This window comes from Gymnodraco acuticeps, unplaced genomic scaffold (genome assembly GCF_902827175.1).
Source record: "Gymnodraco acuticeps unplaced genomic scaffold, fGymAcu1.1, whole genome shotgun sequence".
Classification (NCBI taxonomy): domain Eukaryota; kingdom Metazoa; phylum Chordata; class Actinopteri; order Perciformes; family Bathydraconidae; genus Gymnodraco; species Gymnodraco acuticeps.
The window spans coordinates 404,898-417,129 of record NW_022989983.1 but is presented as its reverse complement, the minus strand read 5'-3'; the positions used below and the strand labels follow the sequence as shown (position 1 = coordinate 417,129).

General features: G+C 40.8%; 1 protein-coding gene across 1 annotated transcript; it reads right to left on the bottom strand.

The window, feature by feature from the left end:
* Window positions 1–1,980: 1,980 nt before the first annotated feature.
* Window positions 1,981–10,967, bottom strand: eevs (2-epi-5-epi-valiolone synthase). Its single transcript, XM_034212177.1, has 5 exons — window positions 10,754–10,967; window positions 8,460–9,093; window positions 7,780–8,019; window positions 7,397–7,649; window positions 1,981–2,255 (listed from the first exon to the last, which is right to left on the bottom strand). The coding sequence occupies exons 1-5, from the start codon at window positions 10,885–10,887 to the stop codon at window positions 2,158–2,160; spliced, it is 1,359 nt and encodes a 452-aa protein (XP_034068068.1). The 5' UTR covers window positions 10,888–10,967; the 3' UTR covers window positions 1,981–2,157.
* Window positions 10,968–12,232: the final 1,265 nt, after the last annotated feature.

Genomic DNA, 12,232 nt, shown 5'->3' with positions numbered 1-12,232 from the left:
AGTTAAAAAAAATTATCCAACGAGTTACAGACTACTCTTTCCCCATGTAAGTCAATGGGAAAAAGTGTTTCCGTATTTTATTGTGAAGCACTAAATGGTTTTAGAAAAAATATCGGCTCTTTGTTTGTAGATATCTACTAAACTAAAGCAAATAAAGAGAGTAGGCCTGTTATACGAGTGATATATATTATACACACTGCTCTGCTTTCTGCATGGACCTCACAGCTGTTCTCACTGTAAACATCGCGTCGCGATGAAAGCAGTTAATAAAATAATATCCAGGGGATGCATGCAGAGCTGTCATTGGCTGAGATAAGTCCGGCCGTGCGTCACGACTCTTTGAAACATCTCTGTTGCCGGAAATGCATCCACGAAGGAGCCGTGGAGGACCGTGGAGGACCCATCAGTGTATCTTCGGTTATAGCTCCTCCAGAGAACCTCCTCGACGCTCGACGCTCGATCCTCGAAGTGCATTTCGAGAAATTAGATGTCTTTCAACATGGCGCGCTGAAATTCATTTCCGGGTCACTACCGGAGGACCGAGGAGTCGAGGAGTCGAGGAGTCGAGGAGTCGAGGAGTCGAGGAGGGGGATTTGATGAAATGAGAAAGGGGCTAGGTGTGTGTGGTACAGTGTGTAGGTGTGTGCGTGGTACAGTGTGTAGGTGTGTGTTGTACAGTGCGTAGATGCGGCGGACAGACGGGTCTCAGTTGGTTTGGTGTCCTATGCTTACTTTTAATACTTGTACAACTTTTGGCCCGTAATTTGAATTCCCCATTTCAGCAACCAGAGAGAGGGGTGGGGGGGTGGGGGGATATATCCAGTCTCTGATTGTGTTACGTTATTATGAGAGTGCTCTCATACTTGTTTGATTCTGAAATTGTATATATTTATAAATATATGTGTATATGTCCGCATCTGTAGCCTGTTATTGTCTCATTATACCGCACTGTGAATGAATTAAAAGTAAATATAAGTCGTCATGAACACATCTGTCCATCAGACAGAGGGCTGCTGTGCCTCCTGTCATCATTAATGGACATCTCTTTAAAATGACCGCTCAGAGGAGAGGAGTTCTCATTTTTCTAACCGCCTGCTGCTTCCACTCCTCTCTCCTCGGTTCCCCTCCTCAGTCCTCCGCTCGCATCTCCTGGGGGCGGCACCAAGTCTCGAGGAGGGGAGTCGAGGATAGGAGTCGAGGAGGGGAGTTGAGGATAGGAGTCGAGGAGGGGAAATTTGAGTATTGAGAAACCTCTTGTGTGTCTGTGCTGCACGCGGCGGTACATTTGAATTACACCGGAGCACTTTCTCACTTTATTTCTATTGTGTTCTAATCAATATTAATCCAACTAATGTTCGTTTATACATTTTAAGAATGGCGTTTATCTTTTTTGAGAATGAGTTCTTATTTGATTTTATTTATTTGGGTCTGCAACATACACATATTTGTATACATAGGCCTACATACAAATGTTTGTGTCAGTAAATGTGTAGGCGGGGGTGTTTGTGAAAATGACGGGGACAGAGCTGCTGTCAGACGATCAGCTGTTCGGTGTCATCACAAACGGACGTCGCTTCACGTGACGCTCCGGAGGAAAGGACGTCCCATTGCTCTTAAAACTCATTTCCCTGCTTATTGTGCTTTCCTTGCGTCCTTCCATGCTTCCCTGGTGGGAGGGACTAGTCGCAGGGAAACGACGCAAGTGAGGGACGCAAGGAATCCATTTAACCGAAGTGAAACGCAGCCCGGGCCAGCGGCACACTGTGAACTGTCAAGACTCGGCTCTAACTAACCTTATTTAACAGAAAATAAAATGGCAACAACAGGACTTGGAAAAAGTCTAACGCCACAACTGCTTGGGAGAAAGAAACAATTTGATATTTGGGCCCATTTGAACAAATTAACACTAGAACACATGCTGGACAGAAGCATATAGAAATAGCTTCAAGCAGTGCTAATATGGTTTCCCCGACAATTGGATCTTTTAATGTGAAAATAGCATAGGTGAATGCTATCAATTATAGTTTATTTTTCCCAAACATTTGAACAAAAGTAGAGAAAAAGAGTACAAAACCAGAAGTATATACAACTCCCAACAACATTTAAACATTTTCTCTAACAAAACAATTGAACTAATGCAGTCGTGCTGTGGGCAGTTTAAGAGTCAGAGTTGCTGTCCGAGGAGACGCTCAGCTCGTCACACCATTTTACGTAAGCTCTGTGCAGGATCTCACAGGATGTGTCATTCAAAATTTCTGCAATAAAAGAAAGGAGAGCAGTTAGACCATGCTTTAAATATACCGTATATAAGTGCTTTACATAAACTCTGAATAGCATGACAACTTGTTTAAGATCAAACTACTCTTACGAAAGGAAATAAATTGGTTGGCAATGCATTCAAAAAAGACCCATACAAGATAATTTGGTGCAATCATCTTTTTAAGGCAATTAAAATCAATTGGTTAATGTCAGGTTTGGCACTCATACTTAAAGACAAGAAGGGACCCCAGTCCCCTCAACTGAATGCCTAACCCTAACCCTAATCCTTGGTTCTCTTACCTTTACCTGTTAAACCCGATAGCCCCCGCAAATACAACAATTTTCACGAAACTGTGTCTTGTTTCTTAACATTTCTTAACGTTTCTTAAAGATCAAATGCAAAGCTTCCAAATACGCTACATTTTTATAGAAATGTTGTTTTTAAGACTGCCTGTATTTTTTATTTGATTTAAATCGAGATAATACACCCCAAAAAAAGCTTTTTATTGATCCAAAACTCGACCCAATGCCGTCTGAATTTCTGACATGTAATTCCCAGCAGCCTCCGCGCGCGTGACGTAATAGTGGCCAAAAAGTCTCTGGACCAAATATCCCGACTCCGCAGTCTCAGTCACATGTTTTTCGAAAAGAAAACTGAATTAACATGGGTTATTGTTGAGCTTTTTGTTGTACGAACGGTGCGGGATCTGGGAGAGTTTTACATGCATTTCCCAAAGACCAAATCATCCGCAAAAATTGGATTTTTTTAGTGAATCGTGTTGGATGGCAACCGACAAAATGGAGCAAGTTGTGTTCTGACCACTTCGCGTGTGATGCATACGACGTTGATCCTGCTATCATGAAGTCTGTTGGTGGAGAAGCATTAATAGCACGTCGGAGGCTGAAACCCGGAGCCGTCCCCTCCACATTTCAGCACAAGAAACCACTGAAAGAACGAAAGAGCCGGGCGATGCAGAAACGCCAAAGAATTGAGGTAAACAACTTTTGATTAGATTTCAAAGCGCACGGAGCACAGCAGATAACGCAGATAACGGAATTGCAGTTTTATTGCTTATAGAGGTGGGCACCGTTAGATTCTGTGTCTTTACGATCATAAACAATGTGTTGGATGTGGAGCTAGGATAAGTAATAAGGGCGCTAGGAGTGATAGGTTAGCATTTTTCGCTCGGGGCTAATTCACTGTTAGCATTCCCATCCACCTCGTCCTTGTGAGGTGAGTCCGCCTGGAATTTATTTTTCTAAACCTCTCTAAAAAGGTCAAATTTCACTTGTTTTGCATCAATCTTGATACAGGGTACTTATTATATGTTATAGTTTGGATTCCTAAAGCTTTTAGTCTATAGTCTACTCAGAATCAGACATGATAGACGAAACTAGTTGTACTATCGGCGGAAGCCGCTGTGATTGATAAACCAGGTGGAAATATGTTTGGCACATCTGACGTCACGCGCCGCCATCTTGCGGAGGAGCGGCGGAGAAAATAAATCGTCGGACTTGGTGTTGGGGGTTGAACACAATTAATATTGCGCATTGCCAGACTCATATTATCTCCGATTTTAATACTGCAATATCTTAGATAGTGTTGTAGCTATATGATTTTGATTGTACTGGCAATTATACAAAAAGCTTTGCATTTGATCTTTAAAATTTAACAACCTATTAATGTGTCTTAACCACTTAACGGGAAGAAACTCAGCTAACTGACGATATGAACCATTTGTACCTGAACAAAAGACAAGTCTAACGCCAAGCCTATGAATTAGCACTAAGCGAAAGGGTGCTAACGCACTTAGCACATTACTCACGGTAGCAATATTTTATACTTCATGCAATCTGCACAGACTAGATATCATATGAAATCTGAGATTCCACAGATTCCAATAAGTATCATCACTGTGTGACCAAAACTTGCGGCGAAAGCCAGCAAAGACAACACACAACTTCACTTTACGGGGCCAAAACGGCAAATACTCGTATCTTTACTGTTTTCTGATCAAAAGTTGTGTTCAATGGCATTACAATGCATATAAACGCTGCTGAAGGTTAATCCAATGTCTCTGTGTCACTTTGAAATGATTACTGATAATCCATCATCATATTTATGGAATTAAACATATTTTTCTATAGAGTGTAAAGGAACTTCCGGTTTTGGGCAAGCTGCGTGCGCATCACTCTCACTCCTCAATGGAAATGTTGGATTAAGGAACTTCCCCTCGATTCTATTGGCTTTAACGGTTCAAAAGAGGTGTCAATCACCAAAATCGACCAATGGGTTCCAGGGCATTGCGTTCCAAGAATGCAGGGTTGTTGGTTGTTCCTAGAGTCTCTAAAAGTACAATGGGAGCCAGAGCCTTTTCTTATCAAGCTCCACATTTGTGGAATCAGCTTCCAGTTTGTGTTCGGGCGGCAGACACCCTATCCGTCTTTAAGAGTGCGCTTAAGACCTTCCTTTTTGATAAAGCTTATAGTTAGGGCTGATTAGATTCAGCCCCTAGTTTTGCTGATATAGGCTTAGTTTGTCGGGGGACATCTTACTTCTTCCTTCTCTCTGTCTGTACCTGTGTACTCTCATGTTCCGATTAACCCAGCTTCCCCAAATGTCTTTCTTTTTGGTGTCTGTATACGCCGGGATCCGGAGTCATGGATGATCCTGCGCTCCTCTGTCCTGGATCTTGAGTCGTGGCTGTGGTCCTGGATCATAGGTCCTGGATGGATATCCTCGTGGATTCATCTTCCTATTATACACACATGCATTTCCAAACATTTGGACTACCTATGTTGCAAATGTATTATCTTTTCAATTTACACACGGCATCTATTGCACGTCTGTCCGTCCTGGGAGAGGGATCCCTCCTCTGTTGCTCTCCCTGAGGTTTCTCCCATTTTTCCCTTTAAACTGTGGGTTTTCTTCGGAAGTTTTTCCTTGTACGATATGAGGGTCTAAGGACAGAGGGTGTCGTATTGTCATACTGATATTTTGTACAAACTGTAAAGTCCACTGAGACAAATGTAACATTTGTGATATTGGGCTATATAAATAAACATTGATTGATTGATTGATTGATTGATATGGCAAATACACCCAAGTGGTGTTTTCTTTTTTCTAAGCCTCTCTAAAAAGGTCAAATTTCACTTGTTTTGTATCAATCTTGATATGTTATAGTTTGGATTCCTAAAGCTTTTAGTCTACGATTCCATCATTCAAGGGTGGTTTTCACTATAAGTAATGGTTTATTTTTGGACAGAAACTATCATTTAAATTTTTTTACTATGTTCAATCTGAATTTACTTTAAAATAAAAACATCTATATTGATTCTGACTTTTCTAAATCCAACTCACAGGCGTATCATTGCTTTGAGAAAAAAGATTATTAATGTACCCCTTTTATAAGTGAAGATATTGTCAATTGTTCTGGGCATGTCATTTTCGAGCCTGAAATCTGAAAAACAGGCTACGGGCTTAAAGAGCCTGTGACACGAGTTTCCCCCATCATCCAAACCCGTCAATTTGAGTAAATATTGTCCCCTTGAAAACCGTTACTGAACTGATTTTGGATATTTGTACTTTGATAACCATTAATCTCCCCTTCAATGTTGACCATATTCTGGATCTTCTCGGGGATTCTTCAAATCCCGCCAAATTATGTGTGACGTCAATGTGGGCCAAGAGCTCCAGCTGCACCGTTCCGGATCCTAGCATCTGTAAACGCACGATGGCGCACACAGCAGCAAGCTCAGACAGCGATGACAGTTTAATGTTGAACGTGTCTGAGAGCTCATATGAGGCTGAAGGATCGGTTTATGTTGTATCTGTTAGAAGTTTAGGAATTAGGTGCGTCAATATGGGCGATAATACGGTCATGTAGCCAGTGGTGGACTGGGACTAAAAATCATCCCGGGACTCTCGACCGGCCCACTTCGGTACCGCTAGTAAACGGGGGGAGTGGGGGATGTGCTAGTGACTTATCCGACCGGCCCACTTCGGTACCGGCCCATCTGGATTCGTCCCGATGGCCAGTCCGCCACTACACCCAGCCCACGTAAACTGTCAACGGGGGGAGCCTCGCTGCGGGGAAACGGTGGACCTAGTGTCCCGATCGGAGTGGGAATAATAATAATAATCATAATCCGTGCATTTTATCCATTAATTTCCCCAACATTGGCGGTAAAAAAACCACACGTTTAATCCATGTTGGTGTACTACAACTACAAAAAGCATCGGTTTGTTTTTTCATCAGGAAATGCAGACCGGCTCAAACAAACGATTTTTAAATCATCATCCTCACGATCATTTAATGTATCATATGTTCGCCGAATTGACATGAAAGCACTAATACATGTAGTTTCATCCACTTGAGTTTACAACTACAAAAATAATCGATTTGTTTTTATATCACATCCTACGGGAGGAAATTCAGTAGCTCTCACTACCGATTTTTAATCCTAATTTAATCATCATCTTCACCACGATCATTTATGTTTATGTTCACCGAATTGACATGAAAGCACTGACAAATATGAATATACTGTAGTCAACTTAATTAAAACGTTATTAACGTGCCTAAACTCAGTAATTCACCATTTCTACGCATGACAACACACTTTGTCCGTGTTTGGCTCTCTCGCCGCACAGTGAAGCGTTCCCGCATTGACGTCACTTCCGGCTTCCCCCAAAACTTCAAAATGAGTCGAAGGAATTTCCCCGCGATGTTCGAAATTATTGATATTTATCGGAACGGTATCGCACCTTCTTTTTTAAACTGACGGTTCGAGATTACTAGTAGCCCAATGTTTCATTCAGTTGTTGGGATGCTGTCACAGGCTCTTTAAAAGGTTAACCAATCAAGGCTTGGTAGGCCTGTTTTATCCACCCAGGCAACAAATACTATCCATTGGTTTGGCTAGTAGCCATTCAGAGACAGAAAAGGTAAAATATTTGTAGGAAGAATGGGTAGTTCTTGAATTGAAGACTTTGGTAATAAGCATGTTTCTTCAGACTGGCCTGGTAAACAAATGTAGGCTGACATGGCCAGCTATTTTGGTTTGCTACTACCTGTATGTTACCTAATGTGATGCTTGTTACCTTGCAAACCATAACTGCTGAGGTGAGACTTACCCGCTTCCCCAAGACCGACAGGGAGTGGCATTCGGACCAAGCCTCCCGAATGCTTCAGCCTGTCCTGCAGAGACTTCTGTATGAGCTCCATGGTAAACGCCTCATGCCAGACAGGCAGCTCCAGGCCCACCATGCAGTTGATGATCCTGTGCTTTTCTTCTTCTGTCAATAGACCTCTCTCTTTGGACACGTAAACCATGTAAGACATATCAATGTTCACTGCTTCACCATGCAGCAGAGATGGGAGAACTTTCTAGATCAAAGACAGACAGAGACAGAATGTTAAAGACTCTCCTGGAATCAAAAACATGATATTTTTACAATATACTGTACAAACAATAGCATGTATCAACAATGTACATATTTAACAAAGGATCAATTACCATCTCTAATGCTGGGCTGATAAGGTGACCAAAGTCGACAAGTCTGTTCAGGTCATCCTCCCAAAGGTTTGGGGCAAGTTCCTCCAGCATGGTCACGATGGCTATACGAGTTGCTTGTGATGCCACCTGCATGCAGTTGCGTCCGTATACCCTGTTGTCAGCTTGGAATTTAGTGTCCAACAGCATACGGCCATGTGTCTCAAGAAGTTCGAAGAGGCCTCTGTGTTTCATCAAGGCCATCTGCAAAATAAATAGCAAACATACATAGATGTATATAAATATATATATATATATATACACAGTCAAAGACACATTTTTACATGTGCACACATTAAGACCTAAATAAAAACACAACAATCAATGTATATTGAAGTGACTGGTATTTTGTATATATTGATTGTTATGTTTTTATTTAGGTCTTAATGTGTGCACATGTAAAAATGTGTCTTTGACTGCGTATATATATATATACATATTTGCACACATATTTTTTCATTTTATATACATTTCTTTTTATATTCGGGATTGTGGGAAACAGTATTCCGATCTCTCTGTCTGTACACACACACTGGAAGATTGACAATCAAGGTGACTTGACTGGACCAGAAAACTTTAACAATACTACAGCCCTTGTAATTCCTTGATTAGTTGCTGTACTGTGAGTTGCGGGGTTAACATACCTTTAACATCTCAGCTAGTCCGTTGGAGATCTGTCGTCGTGGAACAGTTTGTATGAAGGACAGATCAAGGAAGGCAGCGGCGGGGGGGATGTAGGCACCTAACTTGTTCTTGCAGTTTGCAAAGTTAACCCCAGTCTTTGCTCCCACGCTGGCATCGATGTAGGAGAGCAGAGTGGTCGGGACCCTGATGTAAGGGGTCCGTCTTCTGTAGAGTGAGGCAGCCAGGCCCACTATGTCCAGGCACACCCCTCCACCAATGGCAATGATGGGCTCTGTGCGACGGTCAAGGGAGAAGTTGTTGACTTCCTCTAGGATCTTCAAGGCCATTGTCATGGATTTGTTCTCCTCAGTTGTGGGTAGAGCTAAAATCTTGTACAGGACCTTGTTGGTTTCCAAATATTCAGTGAGCTTGGGACCATAAAACTTGTAGACTTCTTGGTCTACAACCAAAAAGCGTCTAATTTGCTTGTTTGATTTTTTCATGTCCTCCAACTGTTGCGGGTCGTTGATGTGTCCCAGCAGGAGCGTTTGGTTGCTCGGGTCCAGCAAGTCCTGGGTCTCAATAACCTTGTAAGTGAAGACGATGGGGCTGACCACTGTCCAACTGGTGCTGTTTTCGGTGATGCTCTCATAGCTGCACACAAAAAAACATGTCAAAGAAAGAAGATTTACTATAATGCCAAAGGTTCCCATTATTGTAGGTGTATTTTCTGTTGCTCTCAATACATTGCAATGCTTACACTCTATTAGCAGTTCATTAGCTTTGATTACCATTTTGACTTTAGATTATGCATTACTTTTGACATATAAAGGACACTGCAGGGAACATCAAAACCCTGTCAAACCAAGTCAAAACATGAGATAATGCCATACAGCTTTTTTCTTTTCTTTCTGGCAAACCATAGCCATGTCAAATTCTTAGTTTATATCTGCAACCTGTCCTCCAACTTGACCAAGCTTCACAAAAACAGCAGCTGGTATCAACAGGGTCATTGTGTCTTTAGCATCAGTTTCTGGTTGCATGGTTCATTTTTTACAGAGATGCTCTGTCTGAGTCTCAAGGACTACATTCAGCTGGAACATAGTGAATATCTGTCTGCCCCCCCTCCCACATACACCACCACTCAGAGATTAAATGCAGTGCCTACAAAACGTCTTGTCCCTGTTATGTCTAGAAGCAGAACAAACACATTTATATCAGGAGTTTCTCTTTAAGAGGGAACAAACATGGAACAAACACAAACATATTCCTCTCCCAAACTCACAGGATTGGCATATAAACTGTGCCAATAGTAATACTCCTCAACATCAAGGTCTGGTTCATGTAACTCACCTAATAAATGTACTAATTGTAATACTTTTTGTAACTGAGATCTGGCTTAAGACAGAGCATGACTTTCAGAGGCCAAAACACTTAATTTAAAATGTAATATGTTATCAATCAATCAATCAATCATGTTATGTCGGTTATAATGTAACATTGTATTTTTAACACTAATCTAGTATACATTTGTAGACTGTTGGCTCACATTGTCTAAAACCAACACCTTTGCAGGTTCTCTAACCTAAACATAACATTTAAATAAACATTAGGTAGGTAAATGTTTTCCCCCGATTCCTGCACCTGTTCTCTGTTTTATTGTAGTTCCATTGACATTTGAAAGTTGAGGTTTTCCCTCATACCCGCCCCATACATTCCTACATAATAGCGCTCTCTGAAGTGCTTTTGTTGATTGACAACTAGAGTATTAACACTGAAGCCTGGCATTGTCAAACCTGTCAAATTGACAAACTGCAGCCTTGAGTTGAATTCAGGGAAAAGTCCGATCTCAGTGAAACCAACCTGAGGAGCTGGAATAATGTACCTTTAAACTCAGATCCTATTACCTTTGAAATACAATTCAGTGATTTATTCATGATTTAAATGCATAAAACAGGATATTGTAAAGAGTGTTTGGCATTTCACAGCCACTGAATTGACACAAGAGATTGCCATACAGATACAACCATCATTTCCCCCCAGGCATAGATCAGTTGGAATGCTTGTTCAGTCTTGTTTGGCTTGTTTCTTATTTAAAGGGGACACATTTTACCATTATTTGGAAATGTGCCTTACACAGTACGCAGCAGCATTATTCATTCATACTTATAAAATCAGTTTGAGAAGTCAGAGATAAAAGAACACTTTGCATAAGAAACGTGCACAAAGAAGAAGATACTTTTATCACACTTTTTCTATCTTACTGAAGTAATTTGAAAAACTGTGAGTAAAAAAAAAGAAATGTTATACTCACATTTTTGCAGCAGACAGATTATCAGCTGTGACCTTTTTCCCTCTTTTGCACTTCCAGGTATCTTTGACCCGTACTAAGCTAAACTCTGTTTTCTTCTCTTTGGTGTCATTATCCTCGAGATTAACCTTTCCCATTTCTCTGGTGATGAGGTATGAACAGAGCTACTCCCAGTACAAGAAAGAAAGCGGAGAGCTCTTTAAATAGTGTATAGTATTTAGAGGATGCCCCTGAGATAAGGGAGGAGCATGTCATTCAGTATGCTAGACATGCCATTCACTTGTGTAACGAAAAATGTCCACGTTACACAATTTGTTTGTACGTGTTAGGCAACACCTTTTCTTCAGGCTTAAACATGCCATCAGCATGCATGGATGTAGAAGGAGTGCTGAGGCCGTCATTATATCTATTGGTGTAAAAAACAATTGATTCAAGGAGGGATCAAAGAACTAGTGATAAGAATAAGCTCCACATTAGGAGGAGTTGAATTGGGTATAAAAGTATGGACTTTTGAATATAATTCAGTGTACTTTTCCATGGAACAGCCCATGGATTTCTGTATTATTAAACGTTTGCATTGAACTCTACCGGAATCAGAACCCCATAGCCCAACCCTAAGCTCCTTGAGCGATTTGGCTTCAATAAACTTTACAAATGAAGGCCAAGTCTGAAGAAAGATGTGGGTTGATTAAGGGAGTTCAATTTTGGGAGCTAGGATTTGTGGAAGAAGGCTATTGACATAGCTGTTAAGCCCTGAGCCTGTTTTTCAGGTCTCAGGCTCGAAAATGACATTCCCAGAACAAATGACTATAACTTCAATTCTAAAAGGGGTAAATTCATAATCTTTTTCCTCAAAGTAATGATAAACCTGTGAGTTGGATGTAGAATCAATATAGATTTTTTAAATTTTAAAGTAAATTCAGATTGAACATAGTAAAAAAATGCAAATTATAGTGTCCGTCCAAAAAAAAAAAATACTTATAGTGAAAACAACCCTTGAATGATGGGATAGTAGACTAAAAGCTTTAGGAATCCAAACTATAACATATAATAAGTACCCTGTATCAAGATTGATGCAAAACAAGGGACATTTGACCTTTTTAGAGAGATTTATAAATTTAAAAAAACACTTCTGGGGTTATTTGGGTGTATTTGCCATATCTCTGGCCCCCACCATCTAAACATTACCCATAGGTGAATGAGTGATGCACAGCCAGAATGACCCGGAACCGGAAGCTGCTCTGGTGGCTATCATTAGCAGCTAATATTAAATCTCAGTTTTTGACATAAAAATTGAATGATGGATTATCAATAATATTTTAGAAGTGACAGACACATTGGATTAACCATTAGATTAACCTTCAACCTTGTTTTTATCGTTTTAATGCCATTGAACACGACTTTTGATCAGAATAACAGCTACCCTAACCTAACGTAATGCTACGTGTTGTGATGTCTGTGTTTGCTTCCCCTGTCGCGAGT